This window comes from Hypanus sabinus, chromosome 1, assembly GCF_030144855.1.
Source record: "Hypanus sabinus isolate sHypSab1 chromosome 1, sHypSab1.hap1, whole genome shotgun sequence".
Taxonomy (NCBI): Eukaryota; Metazoa; Chordata; class Chondrichthyes; order Myliobatiformes; family Dasyatidae; genus Hypanus; species Hypanus sabinus.
The window spans coordinates 105,989,769-106,015,079 of NC_082706.1; the positions used below are offsets into that span (position 1 = coordinate 105,989,769).

General features: G+C 38.6%; 1 protein-coding gene across 5 annotated transcripts in view; it reads right to left on the minus strand.

Annotated features, from left to right (window-relative positions):
• Positions 1 to 25,311, minus strand: part of bbs9 (Bardet-Biedl syndrome 9) — a 396,619-nt gene that overhangs the window by 271,371 nt on the left and 99,937 nt on the right. For all 5 annotated transcript variants that reach the window (XM_059973612.1, XM_059973602.1, XM_059973581.1 and 2 more), the window contains 2 exons: positions 3,621 to 3,761; positions 2,799 to 2,894 (listed from right to left, as the gene is read on the minus strand). In XM_059973612.1, the coding sequence (XP_059829595.1) occupies positions 2,799 to 2,894; positions 3,621 to 3,761 (237 nt within the window). The remainder of the gene's footprint in view (positions 1 to 2,798; positions 2,895 to 3,620; positions 3,762 to 25,311) is intronic.

Here is a 25,311-nt window from a genome sequence, read left to right on the forward strand (position 1 = left end):
TAGAGTTTAAGAGACGTGATGTAATGATGCAGCTCTATAAAACTCTAGTTAGGCCACACTTGGAGTACTGTGGCCAGTTCTGGTCGCCTCAGTATTAGGAAGGATGTGGAAGCATTGGAAAGGGTACAGAGGAGATTTACCAGGATGCTGCCTGGTTTAGAGAGTATGGATTATGATCAGAGATTAAGGGAGCTAGGGCTTTACTCTTTGGAGAGAAGGAGGATGAGAGGAGACATGATAGAGGTGTACAAGATATTAAGAGGAATAGACAGAGTGGACACCCAGCGCCTCTTCCCCAGGGCACCACTGCTCAGTACAAGAGGATGGCTTTAAGGTAAGGGGAGGGAAGTTCAAGGGGGATATTAGAGGAAGATTTTTCACTCAGAGAGTGGTTGGTGCGTGGAATGCACTGCCTGAGTCAGTGGTGAAGGCAGATACACTAATGAAGTTTAAGAGACTGCCAGACAGGTATATGGAGGAATTTAAGATGGGGGGTTATATGGGAGACAGGGTTTGAGGGTTGGCACAACATTATGGGCCGAAGGGCCTGTAATGTGCTGTACTATTCTATGTTCTATCTACCATACTTTCAGCCAGTGCACCCTTGGATCTTTTTATCAATCCCTTTAAAAGCAATCATGTCTGATTCTTGAACTCCCACCTCATTGCTAATTGAAAAGCTTCCTGTTGACCCTTTCTGAAGTTGACATAGCTTTGTAAATTTTGTCAAATCTCTTCTCTACCTTCCAGTTCCAAGGAGTACCCCAGATTCTTTAGACAGGGGTTATGAACACAAACTCAATTAAGATCAAAAAACTTTAAATTACTTTTTAAAAATCTCAAAACAAAATTCTCCTGCACTGTCTCTCATAGATGCTTTGTTTCTAATGTGCCCACTAACTGTCATAAGACAACTGAGTAAGTTAAACTCCTTAAAGTCCTCACACTGACAGTCCAAGTGTAACCAAATAAGATCTTCACATGTTACTGAAGTAGGTTCTCCATTGATTGGGGTCAACCATGGTAGTTGCATGCTAGCTGTCTACGCAAGCCAAGACAGTATGACATGGAGAGCAAGCTGTTGCCCATACAGCAAGCTCCCCCTCTCTGCAGAACTAATTTGAATCCAAAGGAATGCAGTTTGGCACCAGTTACATCGCAGGAGCTGCCAGACAGCGTTTAACTCAACACAGGACTACTCCAGGGTCTCGAGTTCTGGATTTTTCCTCTGAGTTTATCCCCAAAGCCTTCCCCTTGAGTGGGCATAGCCACAAGGCAGTGAAGGTCTGACATCAGAGTATTTGTTCTCCAACCATGGCTGGTGAGCCCCAACTGCTCAAAGTGAATGGTTTTAAAGTGCTGGTAACCTGCCTTTGCCCCTTCTCATGTCAGCAGAATTGGTTCCATTGGACCACATGTGATGGCCAGAAGCTGGACTTGGCTGTCAGAGGGTATTTGAGAAGAACACCTTTGGAAGCACTTAATAGGTGTTTGAGCTTATCTCCGCTACTTCCCCTGGCTATGACAACCTTAAGGAACCTGTTATTAAAGAGACCCCAGATAATGGTAGTGAATTTAGATGGAAAATTAACTTGTATAAGTGTCCAGCTAGTCACTGGATTTAATGTGGCCCCCATCCATACAAATACAATGCCTATATCTAGTACATAGCTCTGCATGTTTACAATGCAATGGATTCGCTTGGATTAGAATGAAATGGTTTGAACATTGTGTGTAGGACACCTCCCAAAAATTAAGCACTAATGCTGTTTGGTGATAAGTGTTCACCAACTTCTGTGGAGAAGTTGACATTGTGTTCATGATTATATCCTTGGAATTTAACTGGAGTACTTGCAGAAGACAGAGTTATCAATAAAGGAATTATGCCCTTGGCATCACCCTCATTCAAAAGAGAATAATATAAAACTTACAACACAGAGGAAGGCACAAGTCAATCATAAATGTTAGACTTTCAAGTTAAATTGGAAAAGAGTACATAAGTACACACAAGTTTTCTAGACTACTGACACACAAATAAAATCTGGAGCAGAGGAAGTATTTGGCACTGACTGCTATACTTGTCCCCAGGTTGAAACAAATATTTTACCATTAGTTCTTGATTTGCAAATTCAGTGTGAAAAACCTACTACTCCACATGCCACACACTTAACTAACTGGGAAGACTTACTTTTATTAACATTGTACTTCATTTCTGCTTGGAACAAGGAGAGCTACAAAGTCAAAAAACATCAGTCTTACATAACAATAAGAAATCTGGTATGAGAATTAATAAGCTCAGTAAGCAAAACACTATATTTCACACATCACTTCACCCAACCACAAGAATCAACAGTCTCCTTAAAGATATTCCTGGGAAGAAATAGATCATCCATAACCTGCAATTCTTTCCTGACTGCCAGAGACACAAGGTCAGTAAATGATCACAGAAGATCTCAAAACCCGCTGACAGAGTAAAGGGTTAAAGTGATACTTACAGTATCAAAAATTGAAAGCAGATATTTTTTCTCTCTATAAACAATGTATATCAAATTTTTAAAAATATTACAAAAGCACTTCTTAGGAGCTGATATTACCTTTCAAGGCTATTTATACAAAATGATGCTGCATTCTCCTGTTAAAAGAGGCAAGGGACAGAGCACAAAATTGGAAGTAGATTTAAAAGAATAACTATAATTCTTGAAATGAGATATGTGCCCTTACTGCATGCTGTACACTAGAAGTAGTTGTAGTTGATTAATTTGAAGGCAGTTAATGGGATAATCAAAGATCATACTCACTTGATGTCTTTGAGGCTAAAAATGTAATCGTTGACCCTGAGAGTAATTTAAATCCCAAAACATTTATCTGTTCATGATCTGACTCTCCAAGAAAATCTGTTTTTATAAACAAAAATTGAAAATGAACCTAAATGTGAGCATACAGCTTTTGCCAGAACACAGAAATTGCTCAAACTGGACTTTGTGAATACAATAAAATTACACACCTTTAATAAATAAATTGACTAAAATATTTAAATATTTGAAAATAAAAATTGGACTTCAAAAGGCAAAAATATTTTATTACAGTTCACAAAGACCTTGTCTTGTATTATGTAGGGAAATAACTGTGGTGCCATTTACTGTATAAAAGCATAGCTAAAGGGTAGAAAATTTAATTCTGTATTACATACACATGATAACAATTACATGTACTGAGCTTATTACAAGTTCCAAATAGAAGAGATCTACTGAGGTTCTGAGTCTCCATCTGCCCATTAAGATCTTGAGTCCGTTCTGCACTAAACCCAGCATAAAAGTGCTGCAGCTGAGCTTAATACCTGGGTTAATTGTTGCCTAGTACCTTTTGCAAGGCAAGAATGAAATAATTTCCAGCTGCAACACTCAATAATCAGGCTCATAAATGAACCTATAAAGTGCCACTAAAAAGTGTCATGCTCTTCACCAGAAAAAGTAAGACAACTGAGAAAATTAAGATGAATAAATTGCATTACATAAATATTAATTTTATATCCAGCCACTATTGACATGCCTTATTAATATTTGTTTTTCTATCGTAATTGGTAATGACACATACCAGCTTTACTGGTGTAAAGTGCTTACCTGGAAATAGAACTGCAATGTTTACTGGTGGCTTGTTTGTGTCAATTGTAATTTTATGAACAGCATTCTTACACGGTTGAACTGGTTGGCAAATTAACTTGAGAGGCAAACCAAATGTGCACTGTGCAATTCGAGGTACACCTGCAAGGCAAGATTACCGTTAACATTTCTGAATTAAGATTTGCATTATCCTGTTACAGTTTTTAAGCTATAATTGGGAAAAAAATTACTGCAGAAATATCACTGACTTCAAATATTAACTCCTTTCTCCACACAACTAAGTATTTCCAGCATTTTCTGTTTTTATCATCGTCTTTAATTTTATTTCAGAGTAATGCCTTGCTGTGTAATTGTTTCCCCATGATTGAAAACTCTCTACCTTTACCCTAACAAACTTTTGGCGATGAGACAAGAGGAATTTATTCCAATATTCTCTGCAATTACTAGTGGTTGTGCTCTGCAAGTTATCACAAGAACTATGGTTTCTGAGCCAGGATCAAGATTTGTTCTCTTCAAAGGTCTTTTAATTTCTCTGTCAGGAAATAAAAAAAAACTTTTGCAAAATTGGCTTAATGAAGAAACAAGCCATATTTAAAATCATAAGATATGCAAACAAACTATTAGTAGGATTCTGCTTCCATAACAATCTCATTTTCAGACTCTTCAAATACTCTGCTTCAAAGTTTACAGTGTTGTATACTGATCAGGATTTTGCTGTTGTGATAATACATTTGGTGTTCATTATAATAACCAAATATCCAAATAGTTACAATAAATTGCCAGCTATCATTGAGAACTGATCTACAGAATTGTATATTATCAAGTATGAGACTTAAACTCACATGTGCATAACACCTCTAAAGCATTCCAAGGTGTTAGCAAATATGAACATGTTGAATAGGAATACAAAATTCTCTTGAATCTGCTGCACTATTTCATATGATAGCTGGTCTCATTAGTAACCTCAAATTTGCATTCTTGTTTGGAAACATGGAGTATAGAAAAGTATAGCAGCCCACAAGGGTTGTGCCAAACTAATCAGTAATCAAATGCCAAATTACACTAATCCCATCTGCCTAATTGTCTAAGAGCCCTTTGAATGCCTCCACTGTACTTGCCTCCACCACCATCAAAGGCAGCACATTCCAGCCACCCATCATTCTCTAAGTGTGAAGACAAACTTGCTCCACATATTTCCTTTGAAAATACTCCCTCTCCCTTCAAATGTATGTCATCTAGTATCAGACATTTCAACCCTGGGTAAAGATAATGATCATCTATCTCCCCTGGTGTGATTCTGTAAACCTTAATCAGATTTCCCCTCAGCTTCACCACAGAAAACAACCTAAGTTTGTCCAACCACTCCTTACAAAACCTGTCTAATCTATGCAGCATCCTGATAAAGCGCTTTTTTTAAAAAAAAACACCCTTTCCAAAGCCTCCACATCCTTCAAATTATGTTCTTTCATGCCCTACTTTTCAAGGATATGCCTGTCTCTTCCATCATAATACTCAGAAGTCTTCCTTCCAGTGCCCTTTGAGGAAGGGATATCCAGAGATTCATGATCATCTAAAAACTTGCATTATCACACTTACAGAAGTGTCCCTTCATTTCTAAATAGAGATCCCTTAGTTCCAGAATATCCCACAAAAGAGAATATCTTTACATCAATTCTGTGATCTTTGTTTTAATCAAGAACTCTCGCACTCTTCTGAGCTCTAGTGTATATAAACTTATCTGTACAATGCTTCCTCAAATGTCTCATCACCTTTTCCAGATGCACAATACTCCAGAACTGTAGTAAACTCCCTGGTTTTGCATTTACTTTCCTACCAATAGGTGATAACAGGTTGTTAGCTTTCTTAACTAGTTATTGTACCTGCACATTAGCTTTTTGCAAATTGTGCACTAGGAGATTCAAATCCTTCTGCAGGTTCTCACTGGTTATAATATGACTTTTTTCATCCTGTCAAGATGGACAAGTTTACATTTTCCAATATTTTACTAGAGACATTTGCCAACTCACTTAACCTCTCTCTAGCAGCAACTCTTCCTCAAAGTATTTAAATGAGATTTTTTTTTGTATTTTATTTTTTTTTTATTGAAGTTCATCAGCAAACATTTCCATAAGATGTATTTCAGACATTGTACATATATATCACAAATCTCCACAAAGTATTTATCCGAGTGGAAAGAAAAAAACAAGCAAAAGGAAAGAACTATGTACAAGTCGGGAGTGATTTTTTTTACAACAGATTCATTGATTTGTGAGAATAAAATCAGGCCTATGAGGCATTATGTAGTTAATCCATTTTTCCCAGTATGAATCAAATTGTTCTAGCTTATGGTTAATAGATGCTGTTATCTTCTCCATTTTGTAAATGTCCATTGTAATTTCCATCTATGTATTTAAAGTTGGGCTCTCCTGTGATAACCATTTCCTAGTAAGAGTCTTTTTACCAGCCACCAACAGTATATTCATTAATTATTTATCTCTTTTCAACCGTTCTTGAGGTATATATCCAAAATATATTGTCTAACTCTCTAAGGGTATTTCACATTTAAAGATGTCTTGTAGGGCGTTGTATACCCCCCAATAGTTTTTGATAACAGGTCAGTCCCAGAAAAATTATAATGATTTGCATTTTGATTTCCACAATTTCTCCAGCAAACAGGGAGGTTACTATCATAATGGGATTTCTGAGAGAGTGTAATAAAATATCTTATCAAGTTTTTCCATCCGAACTCCCTCCATTTCTGTGAACTGGTACACTTCCGTTGATACCTCCATATTATTGTCCATTCTTCCTCAGATATAATTATCCCTCATTCCTTCTCCCATTTTGTTTTAATGTATGAAGTTGAATGTGTTTTAAGATTTGACAACCCCTTATACATGCTTGAAATTATTCTACTACCATTATCTGAATTATATGCTTTTCTAAAGCACTCTATCAAGGATGTATTTGCCTTGGTTACATTTTTAAGCATCTTATTAACATATTGTCGCATCTGTAAATACCGATAAAAATCTTATTTTTCTAATGTGTTTCTCTTTAAGCATTTCAAAACTGAATAGCGGTCCTTCTTTCATTATGTTGCAAAGAACTGTTATTCCTTTAGCTGTCCAGTTCTTAAATCTAGCATCCAATTTATTTGGTTTAAAATCAGAGTCATATGCACACCATTTAAGAATTGTAATATCTCCCTCTAGATTATATTCTTTTATAGTAGTTTTCCATATTTTAAGAGTCAATTTCACCCATGGGCTATCAATAGTATTTATGTACCTCTGCAGGTTGTTATCAGCCAAAATTGCTTGTATGGGGATGGGAAGTACCTGCTCCTCAATGTTTTTCCATTGAGCGTCATATGATGGGTTACACCAACATATCGCAGCTCTCAACTGTGCTGCAAAATAGTAATCTCTAAGAGAAGGTATGTCCCATCCCCCCCACCCCCTTTCCTTTGCTAACTGCAAAGTTTTGAGACGAACTCTAGGCCTTTTACCCTGCCAAATATACCTTGATAGCATCTTGTTCCATTCATTGAATTGATTTTGATTAATCGCTATTGGTAGGGTCTGAAAGAGATATAACAGTCTGGGCAGTATATTCATTTTAATAGACTCAATTCTTGAACTGAGACTGAAAAAAGGAATCAGATTCCATTTTGCGACATCTTCCTTAATTTTTTTTATGTAAAGGCTGATAATTACATTCTGATAATTTTGCCAAATCTTTTGGCACAGTGATGCCCAAATATTTGAAAGACTGTGTGCCATGCCCAGGGGTATCGACTTTCAATTTCTCTTGGTGGGCCATAGTAATATGAAAGTAATTGGGTTTTATCTATGTTGATCTTGTATCCTGATAATTGACCATATTGTTCAAAGGATTACATTGATTTAGGTAAAGAGTATGTTGGTTGCCCTAGGTAGATCAAAATGTCATCCGCATAACAAGCCAATTTATGCTCTATCCCTTTAATAGTAATTCCCCTGATATCTTCATTTTGTCTGATGTATTGAGTTAATGGTTCCAGATATAATGTGGAGTAGTGGTGACCATGCACAACCCTGTCTTGGGCCCCTTTCTAGGGTAAGACTATTTGATAACTATCCAGTGATTTTAATCCTAGCAGTCGGATTGTCATATAGTGTCTGTATAGTTTTAATAATTGTCTTGGAAACCAAATCTATGTAACACTTTAAAGAAAATTCCAATTAACCAAATCAAATGCTTTTTCAGTGTCCATGCTTATCACTACTGCTTCAATTTTATTTTTTTGTATACGATCCATAATGTGAAGTGTCCTTCGTATATTGTCTTGTGTCTGGCATTGTCGTATAAAACCTGTCTGATCATTACGTATCAATATGGGTAGAGACTCCTCTAATCGTTTGGCCATGATGGAGGTAAATAACCTATAATCTACATTAAGAATGGATATTGGTCTAAATGGCCCGCATTCATTTTATCCTTACCTTCTTTCGGTATAGCTGAGATTATTGGCTTCCTTCCAACTGGGTGGCATTTGTGCCTTTTTTAGAGCTCAGTTCAGTGTGGGGAGTAAAACAGGAATTAACTCATTTTTAAATTCTTTGTACCACTCTGCCGTATACCCATCTGATCCTGGTGACTTGCTTAATTTAAGCCTACTAATTGCAGCTTTTAATTCAACTTCAGTTATGTCAGCAGTCATTGTTCTATTTTGTTCTTCGCTTAAAGTGGGTAATTCTAGAAAATTCAAGGTGTCATTTTGGGTTATGCTTCCCCCTGGAACATTGGAATATAGAGTTTTGTAAAACACTTCAAAAGCTTCTTGAATTTCACTTAGCTTACTTTTTTTTTTAATCATTTTCGTTCTTGGGTCCCTAATTCTATGAATTGTATTTTCTGCTATCTTTTTTTCAGTTTCCACGCCAGTATTTTCATAGATTTCGATCCACTTTCATAATGTCTCTGTTTCAGAACCATTAAGTTTTTCCTGATTTCTTGAGTAGCCAAATTATTTATTTAATTCCTAATTCTTTTAAATTCCCCTAATGCATCCTGTGCCAAATTCAATTTGTGTTTTTTCTCTAGTTCCTTCAGCCTATTTTGTAATTCCTCTAATGTTTTATTCCTTTTTCTTTCTTATATGAAGATATCGCTATAATTTTCCTACTTAAAGACCACCTTCAGAGTATCCCATAAAATGGGAGGTGAAACCTCTCCATTATCATTAAATTCTAAGTAGAGAACAATTTCTTTTTTAATTTGTTCCTTAAAGTACGGATCATTGAGTAGACTTGAATTTAGTTTCCAAATAGTATTCTTTGGTTGTAGGTCAAAATCAACAGATAAATATATAGGTGCATGGTCACTTACATCTATTGTCCCAATTCCACAGGTGTTTATTTTGTCTTTGTCTGTTCCAAATGTTATGAAATAGTCTATTCTTGTATATACAGAATGGGGAGCAGAATAATGAGTGTAATCCCTTCTGTTAGGGAAAAGGTCCCCCCATATATCAATTAAACCAACATCCTCAAAAAGTGTACTAACTTTCTTACGTAAAGATTTTGTTTCATAGGTTTTTCTATTGGAAGAGTCTAAGTTTGGTTGTAATTGTAAATTTAAGTCTCCCCCACATATCAGGAGACCTTCTGTTTCTATTACCATAATATCAGTAATTTTCTGAAAGAAACCAATATCACTTCCCGGGGGTGCGTATATATTCAATAGAGTAACTGAATTGCCGTCTGTATTCCCCCTTACCAGAATACATCTGCCCTCTTTATCTCCCATTTCAAATACTTTTTCAAAATTTAGCTTACTTGAGATAAGAATAGCAACTCCTCTCCTATGTCCTGATTTATATAAGGAGAAAAGCAGATTAGTGAAGCTCATTCTCTTTAGTTTTTTATGCTCATTATCACTTAAATGAGTTTTCTGTAAATATATTACATGGGCTTGTTCTTTTTTCATTTTGGAAAAAATTCTCTTAAGTTTGATTACGAAATGAATTTTACCTTGTCCTTCGCCATCTGTATTTATCTGTCAATGTATCATTGAAATTAGAATAAAACTTAATCGATCTACTCCCTGAACAAATAAGAACCAAGAAATGCAAATAACAACAAAAATGGCAACGACTGTGTGATTCCAAGGCTGAGGTCTCTAGTAGTGAGCTAGAGGAAATGTCTAGCTGTGGGGAATAACCCCTCCTACTTGTGAGTTGAGGGCCCCCATTGCAGTATTCATAAAAGTCAGAGAACAAATCCATTACACAGAAAAGATTTCCCTCTGTACTCCTATATATACATATATGCACACACACAAACGTATATATACATACATGCATACATATACACATATATATATATATATATACACACACACATATATATATTCTCATTTTTGTGAGGAAAAAGGAGTAAGTGAGCAAATAAAGAATAACAAGTAATATAAAATCCACATTATAATAAGTATTTCTCGAGCTAGATATACCACCATGTACTTTTGCTTCCATTTAGCTTCTCAACATTTTTAAAGTGAGCCAAACCTTATGGCTCTTCTGAAAGGGGTGAGGACTGTCTTTGGGAAACTCCCGGTCTCTTCCTGATATATTTCTCTCGGCCTCCTCCCATCTCCTGCCTTCTCGATTCTCACATTATTTCCCAAGCGGAGCAGGATAATTCTTCAGTCAGGCTTTCCCTCGTTTTGGTCATGCTGACAGGCAACCCTCTGGCCTTCATGTCTGTAGTCGCCTCTTCCACTGTCTGGTACAACCACATCCCATTGTTATAAAACACTCGAAGTTTAGCAGGGTACGGAGTTTGAAATCTAATCTTATTTTGCTTTAGTAGTCGCTTTACTTCAGAGTATTCTTTGCATTTCTGGAGGACCACAGGGGGGTAATCTTGGTCGAAATATATTAATTTATCCTCTAAAAACTCTCTTCTTACCCCAGGCCTTTCGTAGAATCTCTGCCTTAGTGCTGTACTGAAGGAATTTAATTATTATTGAGCATGGCTTTCTATCCCGGGGAGGTTTTGGGACTAACGCGCAGTGGGCTCTTTCGACTTCCAGCTTCATAGCCAGGGGAAGATCCAGCGCGTCCCACAGTAACTTTCCAACAAACTCCGTCATCGACCAGCCCTCCACTCCTTCGGGAACGTTGTAGATTCTGATATTTTTCCGCCGTGATCTTCCCTCCAGGTCAAGCAGTTTACCTTCTTGGTGATGTATTAGTTTTATTGTCTTGCTCAGTATCTGCTCCACGTTTTAAACGTCATCTTCCACCTTCCCAATTTGAGTCTCTGTCACCGCTATTTTTTTGATTAATGCTGGCGAGCTCTGCCTTAATATCACGGAGCTGCTGCTCTATTTCTTTCTGGAACTCCCTTATCTCTTTTAGGATTTTGAAGATATTCGCCACTTCGACTGAGTGAGGCCCGGCGTCCGCCTTGCCAGCACGCGGTTGCTAAGGAGAGCCGCTCACTGCTCTCCTCTCGGACACAGGCTCCGCAGTGTCACTTTTTTTGTTTCCATTCCTTTTCCCCATTCTTGCCCCTCTTTTCAGTTCAAATATTTTTCGAAAAATATCATATTTGACAGGTTAATGGGGCTTAATATGCATTTTTCTGGAGGAGCTAGTGACTTAAGCTATCATTCTCAACGATGAATGACATCACCGGAAAAACCAATGAGATCTTTTTCATCTACCTGAAGATAATTACCATCAATTCCGGTGTATAAGCCCAGAATTTGGCCTTCAATTTTGGTCCTAAAATTAGGGGGTCGGCTTATACAGAGGGTGCCAAATTTGGAAAAACAAATACATGGGTCATATTTATTGGCTGTTTTTGAGTCAAATTGGTTCCACTCTCGACACATGAATTCTTTAGTTTGTTTAAACTCACATTTAGTGGCTGGAGCACGGACATCAAACCACCGGGAATGACTGCAATGTCCGTATTTTCAGCTTTCCGTGCTGTTTTTGTCTCACCTGACAAGTACGCTTTGAACATGTCCCAGCCAAGTAGCGACTTCTCCTTCCTGACACTTTCAGGACATCGACGCCACACTTCTTTAATCCACTTCAACCAACCCACTTCATCCATTCAGCAGCGTTCTTGAATATAAACAACACCCCGCGGGAATTTTCTGAGCAATCTTTATTTTTTGTCTCAGCACAAGATCACGTCTATTCATAAATTGGGTGCACCAACTTCAGGTAGCTTTGAAATTTTCGCTGACCTCATGATGTTTTTTGTCCCATTTCAACATTTGAACTCGAATCATTTCTCTGGTAACAAACAACATATCCTGATGATCGCTGGTGATTCACTCACTCTAAAATTTTTTCTTTGAATTCTGGTCACTGGCATGTTTTCCCGTGGTTTACACATTTCGTCTTTGGCATTTCCCTCAGTGTGTCCTCTGCTTTTCTCCATTCTTTCGTTTACACTAAACTTCTTAGCAGCTGCAGAATTATTTGTTCCTTTAGCAAAATCAACAACCTTCAGCTTGAAGCCAGCATCATATCGCATTTGTTTTAATCTTTTGTACATGGAGGTCGCAAACTCAATACCAAGTACACGTACTGATCCCGCCACCCCATGTTATGTTTTAACAAGATTACGATGGGTGCTAAATGGTTTCATGGGGGTTACATTTCAGAAGATTCTTTTCCATTGGAAACCTAATTCAAAATTTCTCCCCTGATTTATTTATTAAGAATTCATCTCTAACGCTCTACAATACGTAGGCCTGTTTTCTTAGCAGGTACTGGTTCACAAAATTTCCGGGGTCCGGATCCAGCACAACTGAGTACCGGCATGAGAGATCTTGTGATCTTTTCTGGTTAAATCAAAAATCTCTACAAAAGGGGTCAGCTTATACAAAGGTAACATGAAAAAAGTCACTTTTTTAACCTTGAAAATGAGGGGGGTTGGCTTATACTCCGGAATATACAGTAGTACTCAGCTTGTTGTAACATTGGAAAAATGGTGAAAAATCTCTCCAGTTGGTGTTCACTGGACATAACTCAGTGAATGAAAAGATAAGCAAAATTCAAAAATGCCTGCAATAAGGGATTTCTTTTCACATTTTCTATACAGTGTCTACTCTGATGTTCTCAATGCATTTGTGTATATTTAATGTAACCAGTTGTGGTGAGATATAATGTGACCATTACTGAGTTATTGGAAAGCAAAGGGAACATTGACAAAAACAACACACAAATGTATTATTTTGAAATATTATACCAAATGCAGTGTATATGGCACTAACATAAGTAAATATTTAATTTTGGTAGGAAGATGGAATAGTCCATGGTGATTTTTTTTCCCCAAAGCCTGGATGTTAAATTGCAAAACAGTATATTAGGAACTTTTGGCACATGCTGTTAAAAGACACAAGTACTGGAAAATAGAAAATACTGTAGAATTACATTAGGAAGTATGAAGCACATGACCTAGTGGTGGAGCTGTGCAACCTTCTTTGAGGTTTTGGAGAGATCAGAACTCATTTGCCATGTAGTAGATAATTTAAAAGGCATAGTGGAAGATTTTGTTCATTATTAAGTTACTTCATAAAAATGTTCCCAGAGTAGTTTAATTTCCAGGGTTCTAGTAAAAGGAAATTAGTAATTTGCACAGGCATTCTGTATATACATAATCATCTAAATACCACATACCAATCGAAAATAGTTGTAGCTATGGTTACCTGTACATGTATTTTCACCACCCTCTGGTTACAGCTAACAAGTTTGTTGATTTTGATCTAGTCTGTTGAACAGTTTTTAAGAAGATCGTTTCTAACCAGATCTTTAATTTTCCATTTAACCTCTACATAAAATGTAAATCCTTACCATTCCATGTGGATGACAAGACTACTTCAATTTATGTGTTACAGTAGAACTCTGAGAAACTGAAACAGAGCATTTTAATGCAGGAAATCATACTGTGAAGCATGTTTCCATTTCCTATCCAAGATTCCACTCAGAGATTTTACATTTTCCCGTTTACTGCGACATTTGACTGCATACTGGGTACATTTCTCTGACATTAAACGTACCTTTGAAACCCTTGAAACCTTTGAAACATAAAGCAGCTTTAATGCAAGGGACTTTGTAATACTGGTCCATTGGTTTGTAGTTATATTCCTTATGTTTTGTGGATAAACATTATAAATGGCCCTCAATAAGTGCTTGGAAACCATGCATTGTGCTTAAAAAAATACTAAGTTTCACTGAAGTCCAACTTATGAGAGGCTAAGTATGTTAAAAACAAAACCTGAAAAAGGGAAGAACTCAGCGGGTCAAGTAGCACCTATGGAGGCAAACAATGGAAGCTGACATTTTGGGTTGAGACCCTGCATCAGTATTGAGAAGAAATAAAAAGTTTCCAGTATATCACAGTACTTAAGGGGGTTGGATAAAAGCTGGTGGATGTTAGGTTGAGCCAGATGGAATGGGGTGGGGTGGGGGAGAGATGTAGGAGAGATGAACAAAGGAAAAAGAAAAGCAGGTGGACAGATGAGTGTGTATGGGAGCAGAGCACTAGGAGTGTGGGTTATCTGAAATTAGAAAATTTAATATTCACATTATTGTAAGCTACTCAAGCTATACACTAGCAATATTTTCTGTTCCCTTTCATACTGATGTAGGGCTTTGACCCAAAATGTACACCTTCCTTTCACAGATGCTACTTTACTATGTGCACTTTAGGCATCGTTTTTTTTTACCCTAAATGCCAGCATCTGCAGACTCTTTTTCATTTTCACAAATATCTAAGATATTTGTATGTTTATATTTATACTTGGACTAACCCACAAAGAGTAACTAAAACTAAACAGGTATAAAGTGAAAACATGAGGAAATCAGTAGATGCTGGAAATTCAAACAACACACACAAAATGCTGGTGGAACACAGCAGGCCAGGCAGCATTTATAAGAGAAACACTGTCAACGTTTTGGGCCGAGACCCTTCATCAGGACTAACTGAAAGGAGAGATACTAAGAGATTTGAAAGTAGGAGGGGGAGGGGGAAATGGGAAATGATAGGAGAAGGCTGGAGGGGGTGGGATGAAGCTGAGAGCTGGAAAGGTGACTGGCGAAAGTGAAACAGAGCTGGAGAAGGGAAAGGATCATGGGACGGGAGGCCTCGGGAGAAAGAAAGGGGGAGGGGGAGAACTAGAGGGAGATGGAGAACAGGCAGGGTGATGGGCAGAGAGAAAAAAAACAAACTAAATATATCAGGGATGGGGTAAGAAGGGGAAGAGGGGCATTAACAGAAGTTAGATAAGTCGATGTTCATGCCATCAGCTTGGAGGCTACCCAGCCAGTATATAAGGTGTTGTTTCTCAAACCTGAGTGTGGATTCATCTTGACAGTAGTTGAGGCCATGGATAGACATATCAGAATGGGAATGGGACATGGAATTAAAATTTGTGGCCACTGGGAGATCCTGATTTCTCTGGCGGACTGAGCGTAGGTGTTTAGCGAAATGGTTTCCCAGTCTGCATCGGGTCTCACCAATATATAAAAGGCCACACCGGGAGCACCGGACACAGTATACCACACCAGCCGACTCACAGGTGAAGTGTTGCCTCACCTGAAAGGACTGTTTGAGGCCCTGAATGGTGGTGAGGGAGGAAGTGTAAGGGTAGGTGTAGCACTTGTTCCGCTTAGAAGGATAAGTGCCAGGAGGGAGATCGGTGGGAAGGAATGGGGGAGACGAGTGGACAAGGGAGTCATGTATGGAGCAATCCCTGCGGAAAGCAGAAAGGGCGGGGGGGGGGTGGGGGAGATGTGCTTGGTAGTGGGATCCCATTGGAGGTGGCAGAAGTTACGCAGAATTATACGTTGGACCTGGAGGCTGGTGGGGTGGTAGGTGAGGTCAAGGGGAACCCTATCCTGAGTGGGATGGCGGGCGGATGGGATGAGGGCAGATGTGCGGGAAATGGGAGAGATGCGTTTGAGAGCAGAGTTGATGGTGGACGAAGGGAAGCCAAGGTCCCCCCCACCCCTTCTCACTGATCTCCCTCCTGCCACTTATCCTTCTAAGCGGAACAAGTGCTACACCTGCCCTTACACTTCCTCCCTCACCACTATTCAGAGCCCCAGACAGTCCTTCCAGGTGAGGTGACACTTCACCTGTGAGTCGGCTGGTGTGGTATATTGTGTCCAGTGCTCCCGGTGTGGCCTTTTATATATTGGTGAGACCCAACGCAGACTGGGAGACCATTTCGCTGAACACCTACACTCTGTCCGCCAGAGAAAGCAGGACCTCCCAGTGGCCACACATTTTAATTCCACGTCCCATTCCCGTTCTGATATGTCTATCCATGGCCTCCTCTACTGTCAAGATGAATCCACACTCAGGTTGGAGGAACAACACCTTATAGCCTCCAACCTGATGGCATGAACATTGACTTCTCTAATTTCTGTTAATGCCCCTCCTCCCCTTCTTACCCCATTCCCTGGCATATTTAGTTGTTTGTTTTTTCTCTCTCTCTCTCTGACCATCACCCTGCCTGTTCTCCATCTCCCTCTAGTGCTCTCCCCTCCCCCTTTCTTTCTCCTGAGGCCTCCCGTCCCGTGATCCTTTCCCTTCTCCAGCTCTATCACTTTCGCCAATCACCTTTCCAGCTCTTAGCTTCATCCCACCTCCTCCGATCTTCTCCTATCATTTCCCCCTCCCCCCACTACTTTCAAATCTCTTAGTATCTCTCCTTTCAGTTAGTCCTGACGAAGGGTCTCGGCCCGAAACGTCGACAGTGCTGCTCCTATAGATGCTGCCTGGCCTGCTGTGTTCCACCAGCATTTTGTGTGAGGTATAAAGTGATGAGAGGTGGGGGATGCCAGGGGCAAGGCACGCAGTGAGATGGTAACTACACCTCAATTTTATAGTAGAATACATCACAAACTACTGCTGATGAACTAACAAGTTTTATTTATTTCTGAAATTCAATGTTCAGTTAAGAATTGAAATGGGATTACTGAATTATGAAAATGGGTAATGTTCTCAGAAATGGAACATACCGTGAGAAATTGTAAAATTGTCAGCCACAGAGGGGAAAAAAGAACATTACATGAGTAGTGTGAAATTGCAGAAATTTTTGAAGAGGAATCTGGATGTCCAAGGCACGATTCACAAAAGGCTAGCATGCATGTACAGCAAATAATTACGAAAGATAACAGAATGCTATTGGTTATTGTCAATGGAAAAGAATAAACATAGTGAGGTTGCTCTTCAATTTAATCATGCACTGGTGAGACCACATCTTGAGTACCATGTAGAGTACTGGTCGACTTATTTAAGGAAGGGTACTAATACACTGGAAATAGTTTGGTGACTATCTGGTAAAGGCAGGTTGTCTGAGGAGGAAGATTTAGAAAAACTACTTACTTTTCTAGCCTCCTGCAGATACAACGGAACTGACAGTGTAGGTTTGCAAAGTAATAAACAAATTGCTGAAAAAAATCAGCAGTTCAAGCAACATCTGTTGAGGGAAAATTATGATCGACATTTCAGGTTGAGAGAGAGTCATAGAGTCAAAGAAAAGGACAGTACAGAAACAGTCACTTTGGACCATTTATTCCATGCCAAGCCCTTTAATCTGTCTACTCCCATCAATCTGTAATGGGGCCACAGCCCTCCACACCTCTACCATCCATGTATCTATCCAAATTTTTCTTAAATTTTGAATTGAGCTCACATGCATTGCTTGTACTGGTAGCTCGTTCCACACTCTCATGACTCTCTGAATGAAGACGTTTCCCCTCATGTTCCCCTTAAACTTTTCACCTTTCATCCTTAATCCATGACCTCTAGTTGTAATCTCACCCAAACTCAGTGGAAAAATCCTGTTTGCATTTACCCTATCAATAACCGTTATAATTCTGTATAAAATCTTCCCCTTGGTCTTATACATTCTTGGGAATAATGTCCTAACCAATTCTACCTTTCCCGATATCTCAGGTACTCAAGTCCCGGCAACATCCTTGTAAGTTTTCCCTGTACTCTTTCAACCTTATTTACATCTTTCCTGTAGGTAGGTGACCAAAACTGCACAAACTACTCCAAATTAGACCTTACCAACATCTTGTACAACTTCGACAGAACATCCCAACTCCTATACTCAATTCTACGATTTATGAAGACCAATCTGCCAGAAGCTTTTTTTTAAAAAAAAATATGACCCTACCTACCAGTGACACTACTTTCAATGAATTATGGACCTATATTCCCAGATCCTTTGATTCTTCAGTGCCCTACTATTCACTGTGTAAGAACTACCCTGGTTGGTCCTACTGAAATGCAACACCTCACACTTGTCTCCACTACATTCCATCTGCAATGTTTCAGCCCATTTTTCCAGCTGGTCCAGATTCCGCTGCAAGCCATGATAGCCTTCCTTGCTGTCCACTACACCCCCAATCTTGGAATCATCCACAAATTTACTGATCTAGTTAATGTTATCATCCCGATCGTTGATATAGATGACAAACAACACGGACCCAGCACCAATCCCTGCGGCACTTCACTAGCCACAGGTGGAGAGTCAGAGGCAACTATCCACTACCACTCTCTGGCTTCTCCCACAAAGCCAATGTCAAATCCAATTTACTACCTCATCTTGAATGCTGAGCGACTGAATCTTCTTGACTAACTTCCCATGCAGAACCTTATCAAATGTCTTGCTAAAGTTCATGTAGACAACATCCACTGCCTTGCCTTCATCATCTTTCCTGGTAGCTTCCTCGAAAAACTTTACGAAATTGGTTATACATGATCTACTACATGCAAAGCCACACTGACTATCCCTAATCTGTCCCCATCTATCCAAATACTCATATCCAGTCACTTAGAATGCTTTCCAATAATTTGGTATTGTAAGGTGAAATGTTACTGTGGGAAAATTGGAGTGATGCGTTGTGAATACAATCAGATAAGCCACGACCTTGTTGAATGATCGATCAGAATAGAAAGGCTCCCTATTTGTATATCCATAACTGATTTACCTTAGCTGGCATCATCAATTTTGCTTTTAAGTTGAACCTTTAGATGCTACAAATTCAATCTTATTGTAATAGTTGAAAAATATGGGAATGAGCAGCTTAGATTCATGAAATAGAAGGGCTTAATTACTTGTCAATCTCAGCACTGACTCAACCATCATTCCTGACATTTGTTTATAAGTAACTATTACAAAAATCATTTAATGTTACGCACAAAGGAAATGAAAAAGAATGCGTAGATTTAATTCTAGACAGAGATAAATTGCAGAGGAAATGGGTAAAAATCTATTTGACCTAAAGTGAGCATACGTCAATGTTGAGTTCTTTAAGAAATAAAAGGTTCATGTCACCTCTGTGGATTCTGGTATAAGCAATGATGCTTTAACCTCAAATAGTTTTTCCATATAAAATACTTGCTGTTTCTAGCAAATCTTGTTTTTTTTAGTATATCTCGCATTTCATACTCATTTTTAAAAAACTGTATTATGTCATTGAATGCACAATACTAAAATGGACTAAACAAATACATGATAATTTTAAATCTGGAAAACTGATTTCAATGACTGATACAAACATTTAAACCAGAGATTTTCACAATTTTACTCCCTCAGTACACAGCACTTAATCCTGATGAGGCCTCCTGTTGCCCAAGCTTGATATTTTCTAAGACTTTCAGTGCAATAATGTCAGGTGGACATTGATCACTATTAACCTTATTGGTGATATAAGGGTTATAGTATCTACAGCTTTCATTTTGAGTACTGCAAGGAATGTCACACATCTTTGTATCAGAAGATGCTCATTGTTCCAAATACATTAAGTGTTGAAGATACAGATACCTGCTGTTAGATGATGTATCTGGCATCCCAAAACCTAAACGTGATTTCAAAGAGATGGCTTGAAGAATGTTAGGTACAGAGAGGATGGGTAAGGAATTCAAGAGCACCAGATTAAATGGTTGTGTCAATGATTCAGTAATTGAAAGGATTTTGCTGAAGGTGTAAGTATTCAGTAGATAGTTCTCCAGGTTGCACAGAGAGAGAATATTACAGATGTAGAGAGAACTTAAATTGTGAAAGAAATTAAATATGGCCAAATGTTTGAAGCTCATCACTTGAAAAGACTGAGCATGAATGGTGAGCATGAGCACTGTTGATATTGAAGTGTACCTTGGTGAGCTAGAGTTCAGAGAATGTAAACAATGGGAAACAGCAAAGGTAATAAATACTCAGACGAGGGTGACAACAATATAATGAATGATTTTGGGATGGGATAAACTGGCTGAGGTATGGATGCAGACAGATTATTTCTGTGACATAGACAACACAAAATACCATGAGCGGAGCAGGACCCTACCAGATGCTAAAAAAAATTGTTTGTATCCCCTCTAAAGCTAATCTGTCTCTTTCACTCCTTTTATATCAACATACAGTACAAGGCACCATGTAGTTTGATGGCTTTACTCTGATTGTTCTAAGATGAAGAATAAGATGAACCATATCTGGAACTCGCTGCTAGAGGAGTGAATAATTATTTTTAGACAGTTAAAGAGGCACTTGAACGGACAAGGTATAGAAGGACAAGGATCGGATGCAGGCAGTTGGTGATTAGTGCAAATGGGCAATAAGATCAGCGTGGATGTGTTGGGCTAAAGAGTCAGTTTCTGTGTTGTACAAGGGACTCCAAGCAGTTACAATCTTGTTCACCAGGTCAGAGACAAACAAAAGTTTCTTCATTTAGAATAATACCATGACATTCTCTACCACAAAGTGGTACAAGTCAAGTTGCTGAATATATTTTAAGGGAATAGATACATTTTTATATACTGAAATAATCAAGTGATACGAGGAGTGTGAGAATATTGGATAGAAACAGATTAGATCGCCAATTAAACTTATTTTGCTTCTACTTTTCCATGAACTACCTTCAGGAAACTGACTCCTATCTGATCAGCAAGGACATACTAGATTGTAAATTCCACATCCTTCTCCATTCAGTCATCTAAATCCTCCTGAACCTTCTCTGTTTCCTTTACACAGTTTGTACTGCCATCTGGCTTTATAATACCGGTAAGATCTGGATAGATTACACTTGATAACTTCATCCAAATCACTGAAAATGATTATGAACAGCTTGGGGTCTCCACTACGCACAGCCTGCAACCTGAAAATAACTTGTGTACCCTTGTTCTATATTTTCTGTCCATTCCACAGGGTATTAGCTCCAACGCCTTGAGTGGCACTTTTTTGAAGACCTCCTAAAAGGTCCAAATACTCGACATCACTGATTAATCTTCATTTATTCTGCAGCCTCCTCCAGCCCTACATTCTAATCTCTAGTCTCTGGATCCTGCTCCATCTGCCTATGATCCACATTTAGCTCTACCACTGATAGCAAGAAAATGAGTGACTCTGCCTTTAGGAGCCCCTAGAATTTCCTTTCAGTTGCATTTTTCCTCATCTCTCTAAAATTTTGCACTCTGTATGTTGCTTTTAAACTTTTGCTGATGTTTAAAAAACTGTAAGAAATTAAAATGGAAGAAACTGTTGTGAAGGGCTGAAGTAGTCACCACAGGTCAAGTCAATCCTTTGACAGGGAAATGAAATATGGGCCAAAAGCACTGGTGTGAAGCTGGTCGCCAGAACTTCCTTAATCCTTTCCTGTTTTGTCTAGTGGGTCACTCTATTTGATTCACTGTATTGTTCCAGTTAGCTGATAATGTTAAACATTTAGGCAAACACGGGAAATTACATGCTGCATGCAACAGCAGGAAGTGTCCTTTACAAATTATTTTGTTGACTGAACGTTACAACACAATAATTAAACATAGGGAAAAGGAAAGCATTTAAGTCACATAATGTTCATAGAATCATAGCACACAGAAACAAGCCCTACATCTCACTATGTTCCCCTGTAAGTAACCTGTCAAACAGAGCTACTTTTTAACTTCTTTCATTGACTAAGGTTTTCTAGTTGCCTGCCCCTTTAATTCTCTATCCCACTCTGACCTTGCTGCCTTTAAAACTCTATCCTGTTTTGAAACTGCAAAGACAATTACAAATAACAGCATCTGGTCTTCCATCTAGGCACATTACAGTCCTCAAGAATACATCAGATTGCCAGTTTGTGTTCAACCCTGGAGTTCTGATAAAAAGTCATCAACCTGCAATATTAACAGTATTTTTCTCTCCAACTATGCTGCCCTACCCTCTATTTTCATCATTCCTTTGAGCATCAGATTTTCAATAATTCCAGTTTTGTTTTTTTTTACTTCCTGTTCTCATTCACCTCTTTCAACCTGTACTTTTATTCAAATGACCTGCAAAAAGCAAGCATTCACCAACTTCCTTCAGCATACACCACCTGTCTCTGTCGACCCCCATCCTACTACATAAAGGACTTCTCCGCTTCCCTTCCCTAATCCTCTAACTTGACTTGAACATGCTTGAATCCAAACCTTTCCTATTCGTAATGAAAAGTTATCATCCTAAAAAGTGAATGTTAAGAATTCTCGCTGTAGATGCTACCTGTCCTGTGAAATAATTCCAGTATGTTGTTTTTAATTTCAATTTGTCATAGTGCCATGAAGTGCCTGGCTATTTCCATGGATCAGGAGTTGTTAACGAGTCTCAGAATCCCAGTGCTGTGGTCTACAACACACATGTATGAATGTACAATTGCATGATAATACAAACAATTATATCCATGCCAACTTTCATCCCACAGATTACTCAATTAATAGCATTAAGATTCAAATTCACAAGCCAGGAAAAGCCTAACATCAGACATCTCCTTATGAGACTACAAAAATCAAGCTTATTTGGAGCCACAAGAAGCAAACATCATCAATTGTAGAGTGGACAGATAAATGTGTCACAAGACTCAGTTTACATCTATTGAGAGAGAATTTGTTGATTTAAACATCTTGATTGAATTCATTGAAATATATATTCACATTTCTCAATACACAAGTAGTGGAAAGTATTTAACCTACCTTCAGGATTTTGCTCTGATTATCAAAGAAAGAACAAAGGAAAACAGAACTCAGTAAACAACATGCCAGTCATGTGGTTAAAACCCAAAACCTGGGTATCTTTTCTCAATATCTATTCATACCTTACACTTGTCTTTCCTTTTTGTTTATACGCAATATCACATAATAGTTTGCGATGAAAAGAACTTAAAGCCTACACAATTTCACCTATCCAAAATAATCTGTAATACTTATTAGTCACATTAACAAACTTAAATTTAAATGTTACGTGTGTTTTGTTTTCTCTATTTTGCTTCAGTACCAACACTTGACTCAATTTTGCAATTTCTATGGATATTTTATTTATATCTACATTTTCAAATGCTTTTCCCTGAGATCTTTCATTTTTGATATTATACTTTCTTATAAGAGGTGGTTTGACCCCTCAAGTCTATGCCAGCTCTCAGAGAATTCTAATCCTCCACTTGTTTCTCTCTCACTACTCTCACATATACCTATTAATTTTTGTCTGATTCTCCCACTATCTACTTACTCCAGGAATAAATTTCAACAGCTAACTAAACTGTCAACCAACAAGACTTTGCGATGCTGAGGCTTTTATAAGGCAATGGTGTATACTCACTTGGAGTACTGTGAGCAGTTTGGGACCCTTAAGGATGTGCTGACATTGGAGAGATTTTAAAAGAGGTTCATGAAAGTGATTTAAAATCAGAATAAGGTTTAATATCACCAGCATATGATGTGAAATTTGTTGTTTTTGCAGCAGCAGTACAATGCAATATTTAATAAAAACTGAATTACAATGAGTAGTGATATATATAAAATAGTTAAATTAAATAAGTTGTGCAATAAATGCTATCAGAAATCTGATAGCAGAGGGCAAGATGCTATTCCTAAATTGTTGAGTTGTGCCTTCAGGCTCCTGTAATTCTCCCTGTGGGTGACAATGTGGAGAGGGCACGTCCTGGGTGATGGGGGTCCTTAATGATGGATGATGCCTTTTGAAGCTTTGGTCCTTGAAGGTGTTCTGATGCTGGGAAAGCCTGTGCCTTTGAGGAAGCTTTCAACTTTCTGCTTCTTGTTTTGATCTTGTGGAGCGGCCACTCCCCCATACTAGCCAGTTAGAATGCTCTCCACGGAACATCTGTAGAAATTTGCGAATGTCTTTGCTGACATACCAAATCTCCTCAAACTCCTAATGAAATATAGCCACTATAATGGATTCTTTATAACTGCATCGATATGTTGAGCCCAAATAGATCCTCAGAGATGTTGACACACAGGAACTTGAAATTGCCCACTCTTTCTATTTCTGATCCCCCTATGAGGACTGGTGTGTGTTCCTTTCTTAAGTCTACAATCAGTTCTTCAGTATTACTGATGCTGACTGCAAGGTTGTTGCTGCAACACCACTCAACTAGTTGATATATTTCGCACCTGTACACCTTCTCATTACTATCTGAAATTCTGCCAATAATAGTTGTCTCATCAGCATATTTATAGATGACATTTGAGCTGTGCCTAGCCACCCAGTCATGGGTGTAGAGAGAGTAGAGCAGTGGGCTAATCACACATCCTGGAGGTACACCAGTGTTGATTATCAGTGAGGTGGAGGTGTTATTTCCAATTCGCACTGACACTGGTCTTCTGGTAAAGAAGTCAAGGGTCCAGTTGCAGAGGGAGGTATGAAGGCCCAGATTTTGGGGCTTTTCAATCAGAACAGTAGGAATGATTGTGTTAAATTCTGAGCTGTAGTCAATAAACAGCATCCTTACATAAGTATTAGTATTCGGGTTCAGGATTAAAAGGCTTATCATAAGAGGAGCGTTTGTTGGCTCTGGGTTTGTACTCTGTGTAATTCGGAGGGATGGAGAGGAGGGGTGATATCTCATTGAAACCTATCAAATGTTGAAAGGCTTTGATAGGGTGGATGTGGAAAGGACGTTTCCTATCCTGGGGGAGTCTAAGACTTTATGTCACAGCCTCAGAATAGAGGGGCATCCATTTAGTACAGCGATGAGGAGGAATTTCTTTAGCCAGAGAGTGGTGAATCTATGAAATCCATTGACACAGGCAGCTGTGAGGCCAAGTCATTGGGTATTTAAAGGCAGAAGTTGATGGATTCTTGATTAGTCAGGGCATGAAAGGATAGAGGAAGAAGGCAGGAGAATGGAGCTGACTGGGAAATGGATCAGTCATGATGGAATGGTGGAACAGATGTGATGGGCCAAATTGTCTAATTCTGCTCCTACGTCTTATGGGCTTATGGACATGTACTGATGTCATTGTTTATGTGGGAGGAAAACATAGCACCGAGGTAAAATCTACACATCCACAGGAGGAATTTTCAAACTCCATACAGACAGCACCAGAGACGGGAATTGAACCCATGTCATTGAGCAACAGCTGTATCAGCTGCAGCAACTCTCTGCTCTGCTACTGCTGAGTAGTAAGGGTAGTACCTATTAAATACCTGCACTAGATTTGTAGTTTGTGGCTGTACTTACAAATGTACTCAAGTCAGTTTGCCAATCTCTGTATTGCACTAGGATTTCTGCAGCTTTAAGATAGTATTTACCTTAATAAGTAGATGAAATCTGGGGGGCAGTCGGTGAGAATACAGGGATAGTAACTTGCAGAGAAAATCAATGGACAATTGAATTGCTCTGAAAAATCAACAT